Source organism: Helicoverpa armigera, chromosome 22 (genome assembly GCF_030705265.1).
Source record: "Helicoverpa armigera isolate CAAS_96S chromosome 22, ASM3070526v1, whole genome shotgun sequence".
Taxonomy (NCBI): Eukaryota; Metazoa; Arthropoda; class Insecta; order Lepidoptera; family Noctuidae; genus Helicoverpa; species Helicoverpa armigera.
In genome coordinates, this window is record NC_087141.1 from 3,852,106 (window position 1) to 3,871,757 (window position 19,652).

The 19,652-nt window shown below is 37.1% G+C and overlaps 3 protein-coding genes across 3 annotated transcripts; 1 reads left to right on the forward strand and 2 right to left on the reverse strand.

Annotated features, from left to right (window-relative positions):
• Window positions 1-1,084: 1,084 nt before the first annotated feature.
• LOC135118464 (uncharacterized) lies at window positions 1,085-2,029 on the forward strand. Its single transcript, XM_064040597.1, has one exon. The coding sequence runs from the start codon at window positions 1,085-1,087 to the stop codon at window positions 2,027-2,029; it is 945 nt and encodes a 314-aa protein (XP_063896667.1).
• Window positions 2,030-4,697: 2,668 nt separating this feature from the next.
• On the reverse strand, window positions 4,698-7,820 carry LOC110370792 (transmembrane emp24 domain-containing protein 2). Its single transcript, XM_021326756.3, has 4 exons — window positions 7,577-7,820; window positions 6,887-7,068; window positions 6,066-6,215; window positions 4,698-5,494 (listed from the first exon to the last, which is right to left on the reverse strand). The coding sequence occupies exons 1-4, from the start codon at window positions 7,716-7,718 to the stop codon at window positions 5,345-5,347; spliced, it is 624 nt and encodes a 207-aa protein (XP_021182431.1). The 5' UTR covers window positions 7,719-7,820; the 3' UTR covers window positions 4,698-5,344.
• Window positions 7,821-11,261: 3,441 nt separating this feature from the next.
• LOC110370913 (alpha-tocopherol transfer protein-like) lies at window positions 11,262-19,073 on the reverse strand. Its single transcript, XM_021326923.3, has 5 exons — window positions 18,788-19,073; window positions 13,799-13,958; window positions 13,077-13,257; window positions 12,331-12,522; window positions 11,262-11,899 (listed from the first exon to the last, which is right to left on the reverse strand). Exons 1-5 carry the CDS (start codon window positions 18,933-18,935, stop codon window positions 11,657-11,659), a joined length of 924 nt encoding a protein of 307 aa, XP_021182598.3. The 5' UTR covers window positions 18,936-19,073; the 3' UTR covers window positions 11,262-11,656.
• Window positions 19,074-19,652: the final 579 nt, after the last annotated feature.

A 19,652-nucleotide genomic window follows, 5' to 3' on the forward strand; every position in this document is an offset into this window, starting at 1 on the left:
GAATTACATGGATTCTGCGATTCGTCTAATAAAGCCTACGCATGCGTTGTTTATTGCAAGACTGAAAACAACGGAGTAACAAAGATTTCTTTGGTGGCAGGAAAAGCAAGATTAGCTCCAGTAAACAAATCAATATCATTACCAAAATTAGAGTTGAGTGGTGCTTTATTATTGTCAAAATTGTTGGCTAAAATTAAACAATGCTTTATCAGTCATAATATCAAGATATATACTTGGACAGACTCAATGGTAGTCCTAGCCTGGTTACAAAAAGAGCCAGGACGTTGGAAGCCTTTGTCGCCAACAGGGTGCGACAAATATCAAGCATAATACCGATAGATTGCTGGCGTTACGTCAAGTCAGCAGAAAATCCAGCGGACTGTGCAAGCCGCGGATTGAGTATCGATCAATTGGAAAATCATTCGCTGTGGTGGGAAGGACCGTCGTGGCTCCGAAAATACGACCCTGACCATGAAACTGAGCAAGCAGTGTTTACCACAGACGAAGAAGCACGAAAAGCCAAGAAACTTCTTAATCACATATCGCAGCAAGAAAGCGATAATATTTTGGATGAATTATTAGTAAGATATAGTACACTCGCTAAACTAACAAGAGTTTTAGCATGGATATTAAGATTTATCAAGCAAGCGAGATACAAGAAAAATCGCATGCAAACTTATTTAACATTACATGAATTAAAAAATGCTAAGCATAAAATAATATTACATGTACAGCAGAGAAATTTGCTCAGGAAGTACATTATTTAAAAGAAAATAAGCCGCTATCAGCAAAAAACAAGTTATTGCAATTAAATCCATTCCTTGACAACGAGGGACTTCTCAGAGTCAAAGGAAGACTAAGCAAGGCCAATATCAATCCAGACATGATGCATCCGATTATCATAGCTCACGAAGGACATTTAACAAACTTAATTATAGATCAAGCACATGAACTTACCTTCCATGGAGGAGCACGGGTGACATCAGCATTCATTCGCAAGAATTATTGGATCATAGGCGGTAATCGAGCCGTCAAAAAACGTATACGTACCTGCGTTACCTGTCGTAAACACAATCCAAGCAAGATGACACAGTTGATGGGTGATTTACCTACGCAGAGATGTAACATTGCAAAGCCTTTTGAACATACAGGCGTCGATTTTACCGGACACGTGCTCATAAAGGCCAACAAGGGCCGAGGAATTAAGACTACAAAGGGCTACGTAGTGGTATTTGTCTGTATGGCAACCAAGCTTGTTCATCTAGATTTAGTCTCGGACCTCACATCATCAGCATTCCTAGCTGCATTGCGACGAATGGCTGGAAGAAAAGGCTCGCCGAAACACTTGTATAGCGACAATGGTACAAACTTTGTTGGTGCTAACAAAATTTTACAGGAAGAATTGGAACAAATACAAAAAACATTTGATCAAGATTTCATCAAAGAAATTACTAGCCTGGAGATTGAATGGCATTTTAACGCACCCTCATGGCCCACAGCAGGAGGGCTGTGGGAGGCTGCAGTTAAAAGTTTAAAATATCATTTAAGAAGAGTCGTTGGAGAGCAAAAGCTCACTTTTGAAGAGTTCAGCACAGTTCTGGCCCAGTTAGAAGCAGTACTTAACTCAAGGCCATTGTGTCCTCTTACTGAAGATCCCAACGATCTAGATTTCCTCTCTCCGTCAAGCTTTATCAATCTAAATCAAGATATGACTATATTAGAAACAGAAACTGATATGCGGACAAGATGGCATTTAACTCAAAAAATAGTACAAGATATTTGGAAACGTTGGCATGCAGAATATCTCACACAGCTGTCAGCAAGAAGCAAGTGGAGACATTCTCAACCAGACATTCAACTAAATGACATCGTCACAATTAACGATGCAAACTTACCTCCTGGGAAATGGGCAGTTGGTCGAGTCGTCCAGCTGCATCCCGGGGCCGATGGCCACATCAGGGTGGTCACATTGAAAACAAAGAATGGGCTGATCAAGAGGCCTATTATCAAACTGTCTATTCTCCTGTGAACGATAGAATCAACAAACAAGAGTTGCGTTCCAAGGAAGTAAAGGATGGCAAGCCATATCAAATCAAAAGAGTAAACTACAGCTTTTTCGCTGGTAATGTTACTCTTGTCTCTCATGAGCATTTTGACCACAGCATACGGTTCATACAATGTAACACAATTAAAAGACAATCAAGGTTTTTATTTGGACAAAATTGCAAACATGCAACTAATCAGAGATGAATGGAAGATAGTCACATACTATGACATGAATTCACTTTGGCAAGGTACCGAAGCATGCAGTAAATACCTCGGCTACTTAGAACAGCTATGCAATAAGTTTAAAGAAACATCACATTGTGACGTAATTCAAGTTCAACTAAAGCATGAATTCTCAGAACTCGAGTACTATAACCACCTGCTGCTGAGTCAGCATACCGGCACGCGCCGCGCACGAGACCTGCGCCGCCGCAAGCGAGGCCTTATCAACGGTGTAGGGTATCTTGCAAACAATTTATTCGGTGTACTTGATGAGAGATTCGCAGAACAATATAAACAAGATATTCAATCCATACGTGACAATGAAGATCATTTAATCTCGCTGTTGAAACAACAAACAACGGTAATTGAAGCAGAATACAACATTTTGAAAAGAAACGGGCAAGCAATTAATAAGCAACACAAGATGCTTAATACATTATCAATCAAGATAGATAGAATAGAAAACGTTTTATTGAACGAATCAGAGAGAAATCGAATCATGAACGATTTCAGTACGGGAGCAATCGCTACAAGCAATGTTCTCAGACAGCTAAAAACAATCCAAACAAGTTTATTAGATACCGTAACAGATGTTTACCACGGAAGACTCAATATTCATTTATTGTCACCAGAACAACTGAAGAACACGCTGAATACAATATCGAGTCATCTTTCAAAAGATCTTACGTTACCGATCAATAACTTACAAATCAACTTTAAAACATTTATCATTTATTGACAGTCAAAGCAAGAATGACTGAAGAGTTTTTAATCTTCGAATTGAAAGTACCTCTGGTGTCTAGAGATACATTTTCCATCATGAAAATTATCCCAATACCTCAATCTGTAGGTAATTCAAGGATGGCTACATTAACTCCGATTGCTGAACATGTTGCAATCAATTTAAAGAAGGACTCGTATTTACCAATGTCCATATCCGACGTTCAGGTATGTCTAAGTGACAATGTGGACAATTATCTATGTCATATAGAGAAGCCAATTTATCATCTCAAGAATAATGAAAAATTTTGTGAACTAGAACCAGACTCAAGCAAATGCAAGATCAGCATTACGACTTGTTCGAACCAATGGACAGCTCTTAGCAAAATAAACAATTACGCATTTTTCTGCTGTAGTCAGTGTGAAATAAGAGTTCTATGCGGCGATAATGTGTCGCCGGGGCAGATAATAAAAGCAGGCATATTGGGAGTCGAACACGACTGTCTAATTAAAACTGAAAGTTTTACCGTTTACTCACGCAATGAAGCTTTTAGCACTTTAAACATAAAACCATCGTTAAAGCTACCTGAGATAGAACCAATTAATCATATCATAAACGCAGGCATCTCGACACCACTGATACAAAACAATACACTACTCTCGAGTAACGAGGAGTTCGACGAAATCAAGAAACAACTCCGCATACTTAAAGCAAGTGAAAAGTTACCAAATCAACTTTCCTATCACGATATCCATCACTACACAGCATTTTATGTGATGATCGGAGTTGTGTTGGTGGTTGGAGCAGGCTTCATGGTACGGCGTCGGCTGCACAACAGGCGGACCGCTTCTCTCGAGGTGGCAAGGGCCGCATTGGCAAGTCTACAGGCAACGCAACACGTGACCCCGGCACGGGCAGAGGCTGGGGCCTCTGTCATCATCCACTGTGGAATATAGTGCTAGTGCGCGTAATCAGTGTGAAATTCCGTGTGTGTCAGATTACAGAGAAATTCCAAAGGTGCATAAGTTAGACAAGTGTACAGTGCCTATATCACGTAAAACGGAGTTCAAGTAGAGACTCTAAGCATTAAATAAGGACCAATTGGAATCACCTTGTTAATCATCAAGTATAAGGACCAATTGGCATCACCTTGTTACTCATCTTATCATGTTCATCTCATACTCATCTTCCCGCTCGGGAGCATGTACGGTGCAACCGCACATTCCGCACATCAGCATTTTACGCCACTTACATTTTAATTCATAATATATGTTCAGTTCGCGTTGAGCTACCAAGTTGGTCAAGCGTTCTCGTTACAGCCAACAAGGGCTGCGTCACTCATTTCATTCACTCATAGTCCATTAAGCTCATCTTTACCTTTAGTACGTTTCGGTTAATACAGTAGTGTTCAGTACTTAACAATCTTTTATTCCTTTCCACCATCATCTAAAGTATTGTAGGGTCCAGCAAGGGATCATACAATTTTCTAATAACTGTTGGTGCTGATGTACTATTAATGAAACATATCAATAAAATTATTTTTAACTGTTTTTCTATTGTTTTATTTTAACATCATTTCCTTTTATAGTCATAATCTTGATGAATTTTGCATAGAATAAAAATGAAGCATTCTTTAGAGTGAACGTCCACATCGTCCACACGTGGAATGAATATAAAGTTGGGTTTAGGAAATAATGAAACATGCAAATACAAACAATATTAATTTATTTAGTCATCAAACGCGTAACTACATACAATACTGCACACTGACCCAAACACACTTCAGATCGCGGAGAATCCACTCAGTCTCGCCCCCACCTATATTTCATAAATAGAACGACTTGCGCGTGCGCACGTCCTCTGATAACATGAATGTTATGTGATAGACATCAACATTATAAGCATGGTCTATGTACGTCAACTTCTTAGCTCGTGCCGACAAGACACCTTGAATGAGACCCATATTTATTTGGTTTTTGAAGTTTTTCTGCTCAATACTCTGATAGGTGTTAACTTTAGTAACCAAAAAGTTTAGTTTGACCCACATCCATCCATGATTTTAATATGTATTCAAACAATTGATGACAATGTATTATTTGTACAGATGATTTTCTCCTCTTTGTGATGAATGAAATGTACAAAAAGTTCATAGCTGGGAGCGAGAATTTCATATAAAAACATGGATATATTTCTCTATAAGTATAATTTGCACTAAGTACTTTTTACACAGCATTTGTTAAACAAGAACTTAAAATCAACGTAAGAAGAAATATATCCTTGTTAATTTCGACTGTACCGACAAATTTCCTTGGTCATCAGAAATTTGTTGGTACAGTGGGTGTACTTTCGGTTGTGTTACACCACGCGTTGTACTTCGAAGAACCTCTTGAGGTAGTAGACCTGGCCGAGGGTCATGACAAGGAGGACGGAAGCTTCGAAGATGGACCACATGACCACGCGCGAGTTTGTACTCTCGTTGATCGCACGATGGATGCGGTCACGAACCTTAAAATAGGTATTGAACATGTAAACAACATACCTAATTTACAATCAGTGCCATGACGTGGAAAATCATTATCTATACATATAATAAAATCGTAAGAAAGCCAAAACTGTACATTGAATATATTTTTTAAAGAATACTTGAGGGATGAACTATAATCGATTCTGAACTCAAATATTTAGTTTTTAGAATTTTTGTCTGTTTGTCTGTGGGTATGTCCGGAATATACTCAAAAAGTACCGCACAGATTTACTTCAAATTTTGCATGAATTTTACAGTCAAGGTTAAAGTGGCGCCAACTATTGCAAATAGAAAAAAAAACATACAAAGTTAGCGAATATCATTTAGAAGCATATTGCCCACGCAGACGAAGTCGCGATCAACAGCTAGTCATAAGAATACAGACAGTTTATTGACTTATGTTCTCAAACTGATGTTCAGTTAACATAGAATATGCTAAGAATAAGATTGGTAGTTAACAAGGTCAACATAAGAAATGCACTTTTTATGGTAGCTTGAGCTCTGAGCTCTAAAATGCCAAAAGGAAGTGTTAAATTATAAACACAAACTAACCTGCATATATTCCTGCTCATGTTTGACTGTTTTAAGTGTGGTGGCGAGTTCTTTGATCATGTCCTCCAATTTGTTGTGATTCACTTCCTCTTCCTTGCCTCCTGTCTGACTCTGGGGAGCTGCACCCACCTCCAAGTTGAACATCACCACCTGGGAAATTAATTTATTTGTTAGTATGATAAAATGCACTGATATAAAATTATATTGCACCAGCTTTTTTGCTGCAGATTCATTCCCATAATGTTTGAACTTTAACGCATGCACCTAGATAAAATATAGCCTATGTTATTTGGGGATGTGTATTAGCTTCTCGATGTTCCAAGAATTTTTCAAATCGGTTAAGTAGTTTTGGAGCCTTTAGTGTTACAAACTGCAGGAAAATATTCCTCCTTATTGCTTGTTTCTTGAAGGTTATTTGTAATCAATAATAGTATTGTTTAATCAGTTGTATTATAGTAAGTCAATAACATGTATTGTGTGGTCTACTACTATCTGTCTTTGTAAATACTTTGAAGTAGTAATAAATCATTTTAGTATCATACATCAAATATATGCTATTACCTTTTCTTTTATTAAGTTTTAGCAAAAAATCATTTAACAAAGGCTGATAGTCTAACTTTCACAGTTTTTCACTTTCAATGCCTACATGACATAATTGTAAAACAATAACACTAACAGGTATTAGGGTATAACAATTAAGCCATTGTATTTCAGAGGGCAGATACGGGGGAGACACAATTCATTTTCTATTATCTTAATCCCTTTTATTTTTACTTTACTGTTACTTGCTAATGGTCAAAAATTTAAGTCTGGAAACAAACCTTAGGAGTCATGGTGGACATCTTATTGCTGAAGCAGTAAGTATATCTGCCCGACGTGGGGGCAGAGAAGGTGTACATTCCGGAAGACTCCCGCTCGCCCTTGTAGATCACAGCACCATCAGGGCCTGTGATTGTTACATCTATGTCTAGGAAGCCACCTTCCGCTATTTCGAATGTCAGCCCTGAAAATTGTGGTATAGAAAGTTAGTATAAAGCATAATAAGAATACATATATACAAAGATAACATAAAGTAGGTAGCATAGTCTTCAGTTCATCTGGCTAGCAGCTGCAGGCTTGCTACAATTTAGTAAAACTTTTATATAAAATTTCGATTTCGATCGAATTCAATACTGGATTGTTCACATTTTAGTAGCTAATATTTATTTCTCAAGAGAATGTATGTCAGTGTAAATACAGGTTATAACAAAAATCAATTAAAAAGTAAACAATATCAGAAATCTTATATTGACGAGGCCATACCAAGATAACTGTGCTATCAAATACCTGTTGACGTTTCTGCGGCACTTTCATTATCACCGGCGTACAACATTATTCTACAGTAGAGATGAAAAAAACGTCCTACATGGGGTCTAGCGTATCACAATTATGTACAGAATGAAAGCCTGGAACATCTGGTTGGGATACATAAGGAAGATGGAAAATTAAGGGACCTATTGCTAATTACTTACCCATTTTGGTTTCTGCTTCAACATTTTCGAAAAAGCACTCTTCGGCATGCGCATCCACTGTGATGGTATAACTGTGCGCTGTATTTAATAGTGATGCCGCCACTAAAATGGCAAAACTAAGCGATCTCCACGAGCTTTTCATTTTGTTTAATTGAAAGTATTTTGCCTAAAATATATGATTTTCTTCAATCAAAAGCGAACAGCTTGTTTTCCCTACGTGAAAGCCACGTAATTTGACAACTCACGAGATGACAACTTGAAGCGGATTTGACAGCCGTGATAATGCGTTCAAAGATATTTATTTATAATAATTAAAACGTCGTTTTACTTATCAAAATCATATATTTTATGTCCCATCAACTAAACTGCAAAACTTTATAAAGACTGAAGGATATGCAATTCAATGAAATTGTTCAAAGAAATAAAAAAAAACTAAAATTCTCATCACACATCATAGTTTATGGTTATTTTATAGTTCTGCTACTGGACAATAGATGTCACTAGTTAAGGCTGATATATTTAAGGCTCTGAACCGATTTGAAAAATTCTTTCACTTCTTCTTTCGAGTCGATGACATGTCATATGTTGAGACTACACTATGTCAGCCCAATATGCCGCCACAGCGAGAGCACGGCCGGATGCGCTCATTAAGTCTTTCACTGTTGCACTATCTTTTATTCGATCCCAGGCACATGTTCACATGGGACGTTTTGGTGAAATGGCAAAAACAGCTAGTGGGAAATAATTTTCATTTAATCGCAGCGACCACAAGTCTCAATTGCACAAAAAATAATAAAGGTACCTCTAAGTACTTAAAAAATTCTTTAATCTGAGGGTACCTCTGTATGAGTAGTAACACAAGTATGTCTTATACGGCATGAATCGCTAATGTAATAAATAGCGCCCAAATCTTTGTTCAAGTTTTTAAATGCGGACCTAGATTTGCGACGAGACAAGCAATAAATAAACATCGATAAACTGGTTTTCAGCTTTACTAATTGTATGCCTTTTTTAACAAAATTATCATGCAGTCTATAAAATAATCTTTCAAGCAAAGTAAGGCATCATAATAACAGGTTTAAAAATATCAATCTATTTTAAAATAACGACACGTCTAAACAAAGTAATTTTTAAAGTAATTTTGTTTTTGAATAAAATGGACTTATAACCAATAAGTCACCTCAACCTCAAATAGTTAAGATTTTTTTTAAAGAGGTTGATTTTGTGATTTCCGACGAAAATTCCTTCACTAAAGTTCCTATTTCGTATTTGGTTTCGTTCCAGGGTTTTTTCTCCATTGATCACTTTAAAAACCTGTAATATCTAAGTACTATTTTAAATTTTTAAATACAATTAATAAATAAAATAAAATTGTTGGTGCCCTCAAAAATTGTAGAACCTGCTCAAAAATAAAGAAGACAATTTAGTATTATGACCGGTTATTATTTATCGATGTGATGCTTTGCATATATTTTATAGGCTTTTTTATTTTTTTGAGGTGCTTGTGACTTTACCATAGAGTCAAGGTGAACTTGTAAAAAGTGATAATGAACTAGCTATATTATAGTAGCAGGTGTTAAATGATTTACTGCGTGCTCATAAGTTACTTATGGCGAGTGACGTCACTAATGTTTGGGCCTATCTTTTGCTTGGAAGTACAGGCAACTTCAACGGTAACAACCAATATTTTTCAATTTCTGTAACTCCGAGACGTCGATAACTTACTAGAGTATTAATCTATTTTCTTTTGTAGGCAGGTTTGAAAATTTTGATTTGTTCAGCTACTTTTGACGCTGACCTTACGTGTACCCACTTAAGGCGCCTGTACGTTATGTACTTTACTCTGTAATACGTATTAGATCTAGAGCTTTCTATCATCTTCATCATCTGCCTAACCTTTTCCGAACTACATTGAGGTCAAGAGGTTGTAGTCTAACCGTTAAATGACCGCTTATTCTTAGATTTTACCAAACTCGAAATCTGAACCTGTCTCAATAATAAATGACAATCTCTTTCAAACGCCTCGAAATCATTTAAAAAGAGAAAATCCGTTATACATAAAAAAAACCTCGAACACTATGGTGTTGTCAGTTTAATTTGAATATTTAAATTAGGACATAGGTGATTAATAATATCTTCAAGTAGGTAATCAAGTTTTGTCGACTTACCTACTTATGTAAACAATGCCACGTTTTCGGACATGCGTAAATGGAACTTTGCCCCATTGGCCTGCCGGTTCAAAAGGGTAGATCAGATTCCCGTGGAAATTATTAAACGAGAAGAAAAAAAATATATAAAATAGGTAGGTAAGCATTCGGTACTCAGCTACATCCGGTTAAACTGGAAGCCGACCCCAACATAGTTGGGAAAAACCCTATAAAAAGCAAAAAATAACTTTTAACACTAGGTAAACTAAATTTTGTCGTGTCGGGGGACCGCTCTAATTCATTACTTTAGATACGTGTTTTTTTTTTAAACGAATGTTGTAATTAGGTAGGTATCATTTGATTTATGTAAGTATTTATGAAGGTAGAAAGCGGTCCCCCGACACGTCAAAATTTAGTTTACCTAGTGTTAAAAGTTATTTTTTGCTTTTATAGGGTTTAGCGTTTTAACCTTTTGTCATAATTATTGCGTACTTTTTGGGTCGGGGGTTTTTTTAAATTTATAATTTAATTTTATTTCATGCTTTTTAAAGGAGCTCCTTAATTTTTCCTTCTTTCATTTAATTTATTTTATCTTAAGATGGGGTCGTTATATGCGATCTCAGCCAAAGGAAGCTGTTTAACAATCCTCATGACAAACTGGCTCTGAGAGAATTGCACAGATTGAGAAACAATGAAGATTAACCTTTGGACATTCTAGATTTTCAGCAAAAATATAAATCGGTTTATCCGTTTCATTCCGGCATTCCAGGGTTTCATCCGCCACATCCCATTTCCAGCATCAGGTTCTCGTCAATCAGAAACATGAAGAGAACTCGTCAAGACAAATTCAACGAGCCCAAACTCGATGGGTTTACTAAAAGGCAGTTCAGGGTTACGTCTCCTATCTTCGTGCCCTAACAGCAGACCAGCTCAGTGGTTCCAAAAGACATTAGTGTTTCAAATTTCAGATCCCACATATACTGGCAAGTAAACTGAGCGTGTAACATTCCTATCACATCTAGCAAACGAGCTGATGACCTTGAAGACCTGAACCGATTTCCACCAAACCTAGCTAAGAACACTCCCGACTGGCATACCTTTTAAACAAAAAAAACCGCATTACAATCGGATCATCCGTTTGGGAGCTATGATGCCACATACACACACACACACACACACACACACACACACACACACACACACAGACACGTCAAACTTATAACACCCCGTCGTTTTTGCGTCGGGGGTTAAAAAGGGCTCGGAGGATGATGCAAGCATTAGGTATCCACTTGATACTTGTTTCAAAAGCTACTTATAAAGTTGTTACATTTATCTTTTAAGATCTTAACTGTATTACGCAGTCTTGACTGGACAGTTAGCTAATGTAACGTTTTATTGTTCAACGACATATTTTTAAATGGTAAAACAGTTAAGAAATATGCTGTCGCTATTTTTTTAACCATGTTTCAGAGCACGTGTTTGAGGGTACTCAAAATAGACATTATGACAGGATTATTAAAAATTAAAAAAAACTACCATTAAATTCTACATTGCCCAATTATTGAGCAAACATTTATTCCCAAAATATCACAATAATAAGAGTAAAAACATAATACTATATTATTTTAACTTAAATTACACAATATTGAGCACTTAAAATTATAATCTAACAAAGGTATGGAATCAACAATGCTAACACACACTGGCATTTCACACACACATTTGGACGGACGAAATAAATCCCAAAATTAACTAACTTTGTTGCAGGAATTTTTAATTTGATCCTCTAAAGTGAATTCTTTGTATTTCTTCGTAGTACCTTTCTTTCACGATTATGATTAATACGAAACACAGATTTTCTTACATCATGAGCATTACCTTCAAAACAAACCCCTTATACTTGTGCTATAGATTTATGTTGTGCTGTGGTCTGTTAATCGATATCGAGTTTTCTGAAAGCTCCTACTGTGCCATATATATCGACATCGTTGACGGGCGCCGGGGCTGCCTTGCAGGCCTCGTTGAAGATGCGCAGGTAGGGGCTGACCTCATCGATGCGGCGCCGCCACTTCTTCGACAGGACATCGATGTTTTCTTCCTCTCCCCCCCATTCGCGGGGCAACACTTGTGCCGGAATGTGGTCCAGAAGTTCGTCAACTTTCGGGTGCAGGTAGTACTGCAGATATAGACAAAGATATTGAGATAAGATGTGGGAATAAAGAAATATTGGCTAAGGAAATAAAAGACTGAAATTGTGGGCTATGTTAAACTGCAACGATTTGTACCTATTTCTCGGTTGTAATAGGTGAGAAGTTCAATACAAGGGGATAATTTATTACAAGAAATATTTTTATTCAGTAATGCTGTGACAGTCATTCATTGATAAGTAGATACTAGATACGTTGCGTGGCAAGTAAACAATCTGTATTCAATTTCCTTAATCGTAGGCGGTAGCTTAAACAACTTAGTTTCCTCATGTGTACTTAGATGCCGACGTAATTATTACGTCAATCTATTATTTAAATAGAATTTGTTTACAAAAATAGAACAGGGTAAGAAAAAGAAGGAACCGGACATGATCGTCAAAAATATAAGTTAAACGCGTACCCGTCTCTTAATTTTCTCGTTGACGCAATTCCTCATGAGTGCCAGGGAGGAGGCGAGGAAGGGAGGCGAGCCCACCACGTGGATCCTCTTCAGCCGCTGAGGGTACGCAGCCTGCGCCAGCTGGATGGAGCGTCGCACCGCGTTAGCAGCAGCCGCCACGTGCGCTACCACCGAACCACGTACATTTGACACCTGTGGGTAACATTAAGAATACAAACTCGTTTCCATAATTTCATTAAAATCAGAAAAGATGATAAACTGGCTAGGTGCCTAAATATAAATTGTTGGCTTGTTTTCTCCTTGGTCAAAATGGCATATATTTGGAACAAACGGTGATAAAGCAAAGATGTAACATAAGGTCAAATTGCGTCAGATTAAATGAGCTATTAGTGTTCCACAGGGAAGCATGATGGGCCCATCTGATAATTTGAAAATGAATCGAATCATTTTGAATTCTATTATTATGCAAAAGCGGATCGGAGATCTTTTAAATAATTTGAAGGTTACTCTTATTAGATACATCTATAAAAGTCAGTGACCCGATACGGAACTATTTTCTAGAAAATAAACCTGTGATCGCTGTATTTAATTAGGATGGATTCACTAATCTTGTCTATACAAGGTGCGACGAAAATTAGCGTTTACTGTTTCTATATTGGGCACTTTTATGTGCTGATCGGTCAACTTGAATGTGAAAATAATACCGACAAGTAATTCACACAATACTCAATTTAGAGCTAACTGACCTCATAGATAAAAACGTCTCCTCCGATCTGATGTTCATCATACATCCTGACGTCACTGGTGAGCAGTACTGCACGGACGGCGTTGGCTACGTCTGCTGAGCTCTCAGGGTATTCCGGTCGTATCCTGAAGATCGTGATCCTGTATCCCTCATCTGTCAGCTTCGGGAGTACTACTATGTCCCTGCGAAATTAAGATTTTAAATCAATCAGAGCTCAGGCCTAGGTTAGCCATCGTAAGGACATCAATATCATCATCATAAATAGGTTAACCGATTAAAATTAATAGGGTAGTGTCCAGGGTCGAAATAATGAAATAATATTTAGTCCGCTTTTTAGATAATCAAAAAATATTGGATACGTATTTTTTCTTTTTTTAATTAAACATAAAATGACAAAGATAATACACTTCAAAAATTAGGAGTGGGGGCCTTTTACGTCACAGTGTCCTGAAAATTGTAGCAACTTGTGACGTCACACTCAACTTTAACACGCTATATCTTAACAAGTTCTGATCCAATTTAAAAAAGAAAAAATACGTATCGCTTAATTTTGGACAATCTACAAGACGGACTAATTATTATTTTTTAGGAAACTAGCCTTATTGTAAGGGTATTAGAATAGATAGAGGATCTGCCAGAAAGATTTACAAATTATCGCTAAGTATCTGTAACATGATCCCGAGGCCGATTTCAAAATACATAGGGGCTATCAAGCTTACTCACATGAACTTGCAGACTTCATCGAGCGGAGGGCAGCTGAGTGAGCGATGTTCGTACAGGTCTCTGAAGCGCGCCCTCGCCAGGCAGTAGGCCTCCAGCTTAGAGCGAGCACGGTCCAGATCCATGCGGCACCCTCGCACGAACAGCTCCAGGATGCGTTTGTCTGTAGAACAGAAGACATTTCAATGAAAAATTTGTATTTTCATAGTTGCTTACAGCTGAAGTCTACTCGTTGAAATTCGTAAGAGAAGTTTAAGTTAAGATTAGCTTATGTGAGATATAAAGTATTTCTAAGAATATTTTTTAAATATATTTCTGCATGTTAAGTACTACCAATATTAAGTATAAGACGTCTATTGGACAAAAATGGCCAAAATAAGATTATTTTACGCACTGCTGGGTTGAACATTTTCATCTAAACTCGGACGGAACCTTTGTGGTATTAGCCAGGGAAGCTTTCTAGAACCCAATAATATTTTGCAATTTAAACGGAATTTTGCAAAACGATGATAAGTAGTCATTTGTCAAAAACTAATTTTGTTAAATGTAGGTCCGAAAACCACGAGTGCGTAAATGTTTTGTGTACATGAAATATTATCAACACGTCTATGACCATAGCAACGAATTTGCGAAGCATCTATCGTTTCTATAGTTATTTGCTCTTCTAATTTTGTAGAATTTTACATAGTCTGGACTTAGTCCAAGAGTACATTGGGAAGTTGGGAACATAATATCTATTAATTAGAAGTCCTCTGCTAGAAATAGAATGACAAAATGAGATGTTTCGGGCCGATCCCCAATATTCTGTCACTTTAAAACTACACTATCCTGTTTTGTCTACAACATCCCTAAGTTAACGTTTATGTTGTTGTTCTATCTGATAATCGTCTTGTCTAGAACAAACACATTTAGCTATTGAACAATGTGATTCGTTTCCGTCGTTTCATCACACATTTGTGCTGTAATCCGCATATTTGCGTCACCAACAGATCAGCAATTATTTTCACTTCACTTCCGTAATTGTAGCAACATTTCAAACCTATTTGCTTTTGTAGCATATTGAGGAAAATGAGCCTCAGCAGTAGGTGGTACATAAGTATTATTGTTTCCGATTACATAGCGATCAACGCCCGATTATTGCATTGTATTCTAATTTCTTAGCATTGGACGCGAAACATGGTCATTCTTGCCTTCGTTTCTTTTATAATAAGAACTGCATCGTTTAGTAGATGCTTTAGGTGCAGAGCAAAAATAACTAATTGGTCACATAAAATATCGCTCAAAACTTGGTTCTTATTTCGTTTGTCGAGTATTTTGGATTGTTGTTTTGTTTGTTAGCTTCAAAGCGATAATAAATATTTATGTACATACGACTCGTGCGACATGATCATTAAAAAAATGATTGGTTAAAAATAAACTGAACACAGGTAGGTGCTGTTCGGAAAAGTACTACTTAATAGCGATATTGATCAGGGAAAAAGAAAAATCACGTTGTCTTTGACGTGTCAAGGTTATATGCTAATATTTTTATAATGAAATAAACTATAGCGAACCAGTTCGGTGCTCTACCATGGCATGGCAGCAGTAGGTACCTCTCTATTCCTTTTCCTTAAAAGTACAACAACATTGTCTATTGTTCTTCAATGAGACCAGTCGGACCGGTTCCATTTGTCAATACTTCTGGAAAATTGCTACTGACAGTTAACTAAACGACTTAACAAGTTTCCATCAAGTTCGCTTAGCTAAAGTAGTCTTATATTAAAAACAAGGTTTAGCAAAACAACACCAATTTGTTACATTATTATATAAATAAAACACCTAGTCTCGAACCGTTTTTATTTTTACTAACATCGCTGAGTTTTATTCTCAAGTATTTTTCGTAAAACCACTCATTTTCGCAAAGGTTACTCGTAACACCAACATCCACTCCCTTCTTGTTCATATCATCATGTGTTCCATGTCCCAGATAATCCACCAACCACCTTTTCTCTAGACTTCCCTTCCCTCTCTATTCGTTCGAAATTGTACTTCACACACCCTTTGTCGCATGTACCTCTAAGAATTTCATTACATTAAGTTCAATAAGAGACAATATGACAGTAGGTATGACTACAACTAAGTAGTCAAGTATGGTCATAGATAGTACTACTACTAATGTATTATGCCAAGATTATCGTATCACTACCTAGATAGGTAGGTCCTCCAATTAAACTTGTGCATTTTCTTTGAACTCATCTTGATTTAGCTACGTAGGTAAATCAGATATGCATTTATCCATTACACAACCATCACGTACCTATTTGTTTGTAACATAATTCATACTCGTGTCAATATGGTGGTCTGTACAACGTAACAGGCTACTTAGTGCTTTGACATATAATTACACGAGTATCACTAATAATAGTTTTGCAATTACAGTTTTTCGCTAACTTGGTCAAGGAGCGTCACTCGCGCACGTAACTTTGCGCAGGACATCGTGCGTATTATACCTAATGCACCAAACGTTTTGGCGATGTGAGGAAACGTAAACGCGTAAAAGTGCTATTGTTTCGATCAATGGCGGTAAATAATGATGTTGCTTATTGTTATGCGTGTGATTTGGATCCATGATGAGGTAATTGTGTCAATTCGGTCACCATTGAGGCGAGTTATAGCGTTGGTTTACGATTTAATGCGTGCCATTACTCATTCATTGCGAGTCGTGACACGGTGCCCGCCGATGCATTTCACCGATGCACACATCCAAATTGGGATTTGTACGATATTAGATGCGGTTGAGCTTTATATTGCACTTGCAACTACAACTTGCAATTGCAACTGGCTTACACCAGTAGATCTGTTGCAATATAAAACCACTTGCAGTTCTGCAATATCATTTCGAGTAATTCTCGCCGGTAAACGCCTACCTTTCCACGTTCCTGCGCCATAGATAGGTATGACGGTGGCCTAATGTCTAGATAACTGACCTATTCATTCATGTTATTTCTATTCTAAGCTCAAGGCGAGAAAGTAAAGCATTTAGGTAATAAACTAACTATGCATGCAGTTATGAAGGATAGGTATTTGATCTCCTGCATCATTTTGAAATTATTTCCTGTTATGTATTTGCTTACCTAATAAAAGTGCAAGTTATGACATTGCCATCACGTAAGTAAACACTAGAAGTATATTTAATCGTACGGACATTTGCATCGAAGTATTTTGTGGTGGTTGTTTTAAACAGCTTATTACAAATGCTAAGCGATACATTATATTTTATGGCTAACGCATTAAGAGCTAATACCTACTTCTACTATGCATTAGCTGAGTGCACTGTATAAGTTAGTGCCTCCGTTCCGCCTCTCTATCGCACAGAGGGCTTTGCAAATATGTATTATGTATCCATGAACAAATATCTACTTTATAACAATAGGTATACCTATAAATACCTGTCTATATACTTGGTACAGTGAGCAACAAAAGTTTGTTACATTTTGATTTTGTTACTTTAGTTGCTGACCGTACCGCGCTCATCTCGTATGCAAAAAAAAATATGTACCTACCAAAAATATGTGTTTGTGTATATGCAAAAATAATCTGTTATGGTTTTAAAATATTTCAATTATTTTGCTCATTGGAAGAAGATACTTAATAAGATCGAAGATACTTAGGTAGGTAGGTATAATCTAGATTTTGTTCGGCCGCGGCCGGTTCATTCTCGCGAATGGTTAATGCCCTTGTTTGACTGTTACAATTACATAAGGTACAGATATTCTTGGCTCGAATGTAGATAATGTCAGTGTCTATCATGCATGCAATTTTATATTTCTTTGTAAGCTAATCAGTGTACCTACCTACCTAGTAACAATATATTGGACTAGAGGTATTTGGGATGGGAGTATGGAAGAGTCTTGCAACTTTACAATATGTAAAAATACTCTAACATTAAAGTCATATTTGTTTTCGTCTACTTTAATTAGATGTTAATTTAATTCACAATTAACCACAGTTATCTGTATCATGATGGTAACTTATTTTGTGTTATAATTTGTTTATTAGGTACCTAAGCCAGAGGTCATTTCAAATACTTAGGTAGCTAAATCTCTAGCTAAACATGTTTGGTTTTTAATAATCGCTCTAATCAAATTATAGTTAGGTACCTAGATTAGGTATACCTACCTATATTTTATATATATATTTTTTTCTTCTGCGGTTTTAAAGTTTTAATTAACTATAGTGTAGGTACCTACAATATCGGTATCGCTATGTGATGTTGCCGTGCCACCTGGGTAAGGTCAAAGACCATCTTTTGTATAAATGACTCGATCTAATCAAGTCTATCCAGATTCCTAAAGCCATTTATATTTGTATTATAAGTTATTCACATCACCAGACTAATAACTTGATATTAATAATACCTGTCAAGTATGTGGCCGTGCAGATATTAATCTGATAATAAAATTATTACACGCAAGTCATAAATTATTACTTAGCCATTAAATATAGTTTAACCTCTAACCTTATAAAATGCAGGATGCGTAATTATGGGTTAGTATCTCTAGCATTAATTTAGCAATTTGGACCACCAAGACTTAAACGACATTCGAAGTTTAGAAAAAAAGATATTGTAAAAAGTTCGATTCGCAGTTTCGTACCAGTAAAATTCGTGGGGAAACTCCCGAAGTAAAAAGGGGGGTTATATGTTTGACCGTTACGTGTTTTGTGTGGCTCAGTAGCCCTTTTAAACGGATGATCCGGTTTAGTTGCGTTTTTTTTAGAGTTGAAGGCTGATTCCCCGGAGTTATTTTCTGTTTAAAGCAACTCGGCGTTTTTAAACGTATCATCAAAGTTGCCGCAAGACTGCAATCGCTCGTATTAAGTGATAATCAAAATCCTCACTCAGTATGCATTATTTTACAGGTTTTGCTCCTCGTTTAACGAGGAAAATGATTCCACTGCCCCATTTTTTTTAATACCCAAGGAACATAATTGGTGCCAGTTGGACGTACTTACCAACATTTTCAGGGTCTGGCAGGTAGGGCGAGGCGGCCAGCATGCTCCGCAGGTCGCGCACGCCGCGCTCGATGTCCCCGGGGGCCTCGCCCAGCTCCTGCGCGATCAGCTCGGCCTGCTTGCGCGACGGGCCCTGCAGTAACGCCATCGCACTACACTACGCACGGGTACACGACAGTACAAGCTCCGATTCGCTGCTCTAATTCCGACCGCTAAGATTGCGTACTCCAGCTGAGTAAGGACAAAACTGCGACCGCATAGCGCGAACCACCTTTTATAATCTACGCGACGACGTTTAGAAAACGTAAGGACGATAAGAGGCGATAGGCTTGCTCGCCGCAGACGCGCAGGCAACAGACACCGGCTACTGCGCCGTACACCGTGTCACATACTATGATATTTTATAAATTACACAAAAGTTTTCATGCCTTTTCCAATTAATTAAGAGTAAATTGAACATTAATTGCTATTACCTACTATAGATAGGTATGATTAATTCTTTTGTTCCGTACGCTCAATACGTGAGATTTTATGCAGTATTTGTTTATGTTAACTTAAATGTGTGTCAATGTAAAAGTCAAGAGTATCGAAATGTGATGAGTGGGTAAATAGCAATAAACGCACGTGACGCGCGCAATCACAATAAAATTGATTAAATATAAGTATTTTCTGAGAAATGTAATCTTATTAAGTACTGACCCCCCAATAAACTTCAAATTAAATCTCTCGTTATTTTTTTCCGACTGTGAAGCCATTTGGATACCATATTCAAATCCTGATAAGCCGAATATCTTCAATGTATCATGGAAAATCTGTAAATAGCATGAACCAAACTCATAAGTCCTTTAATGAGATAATGCGGGTT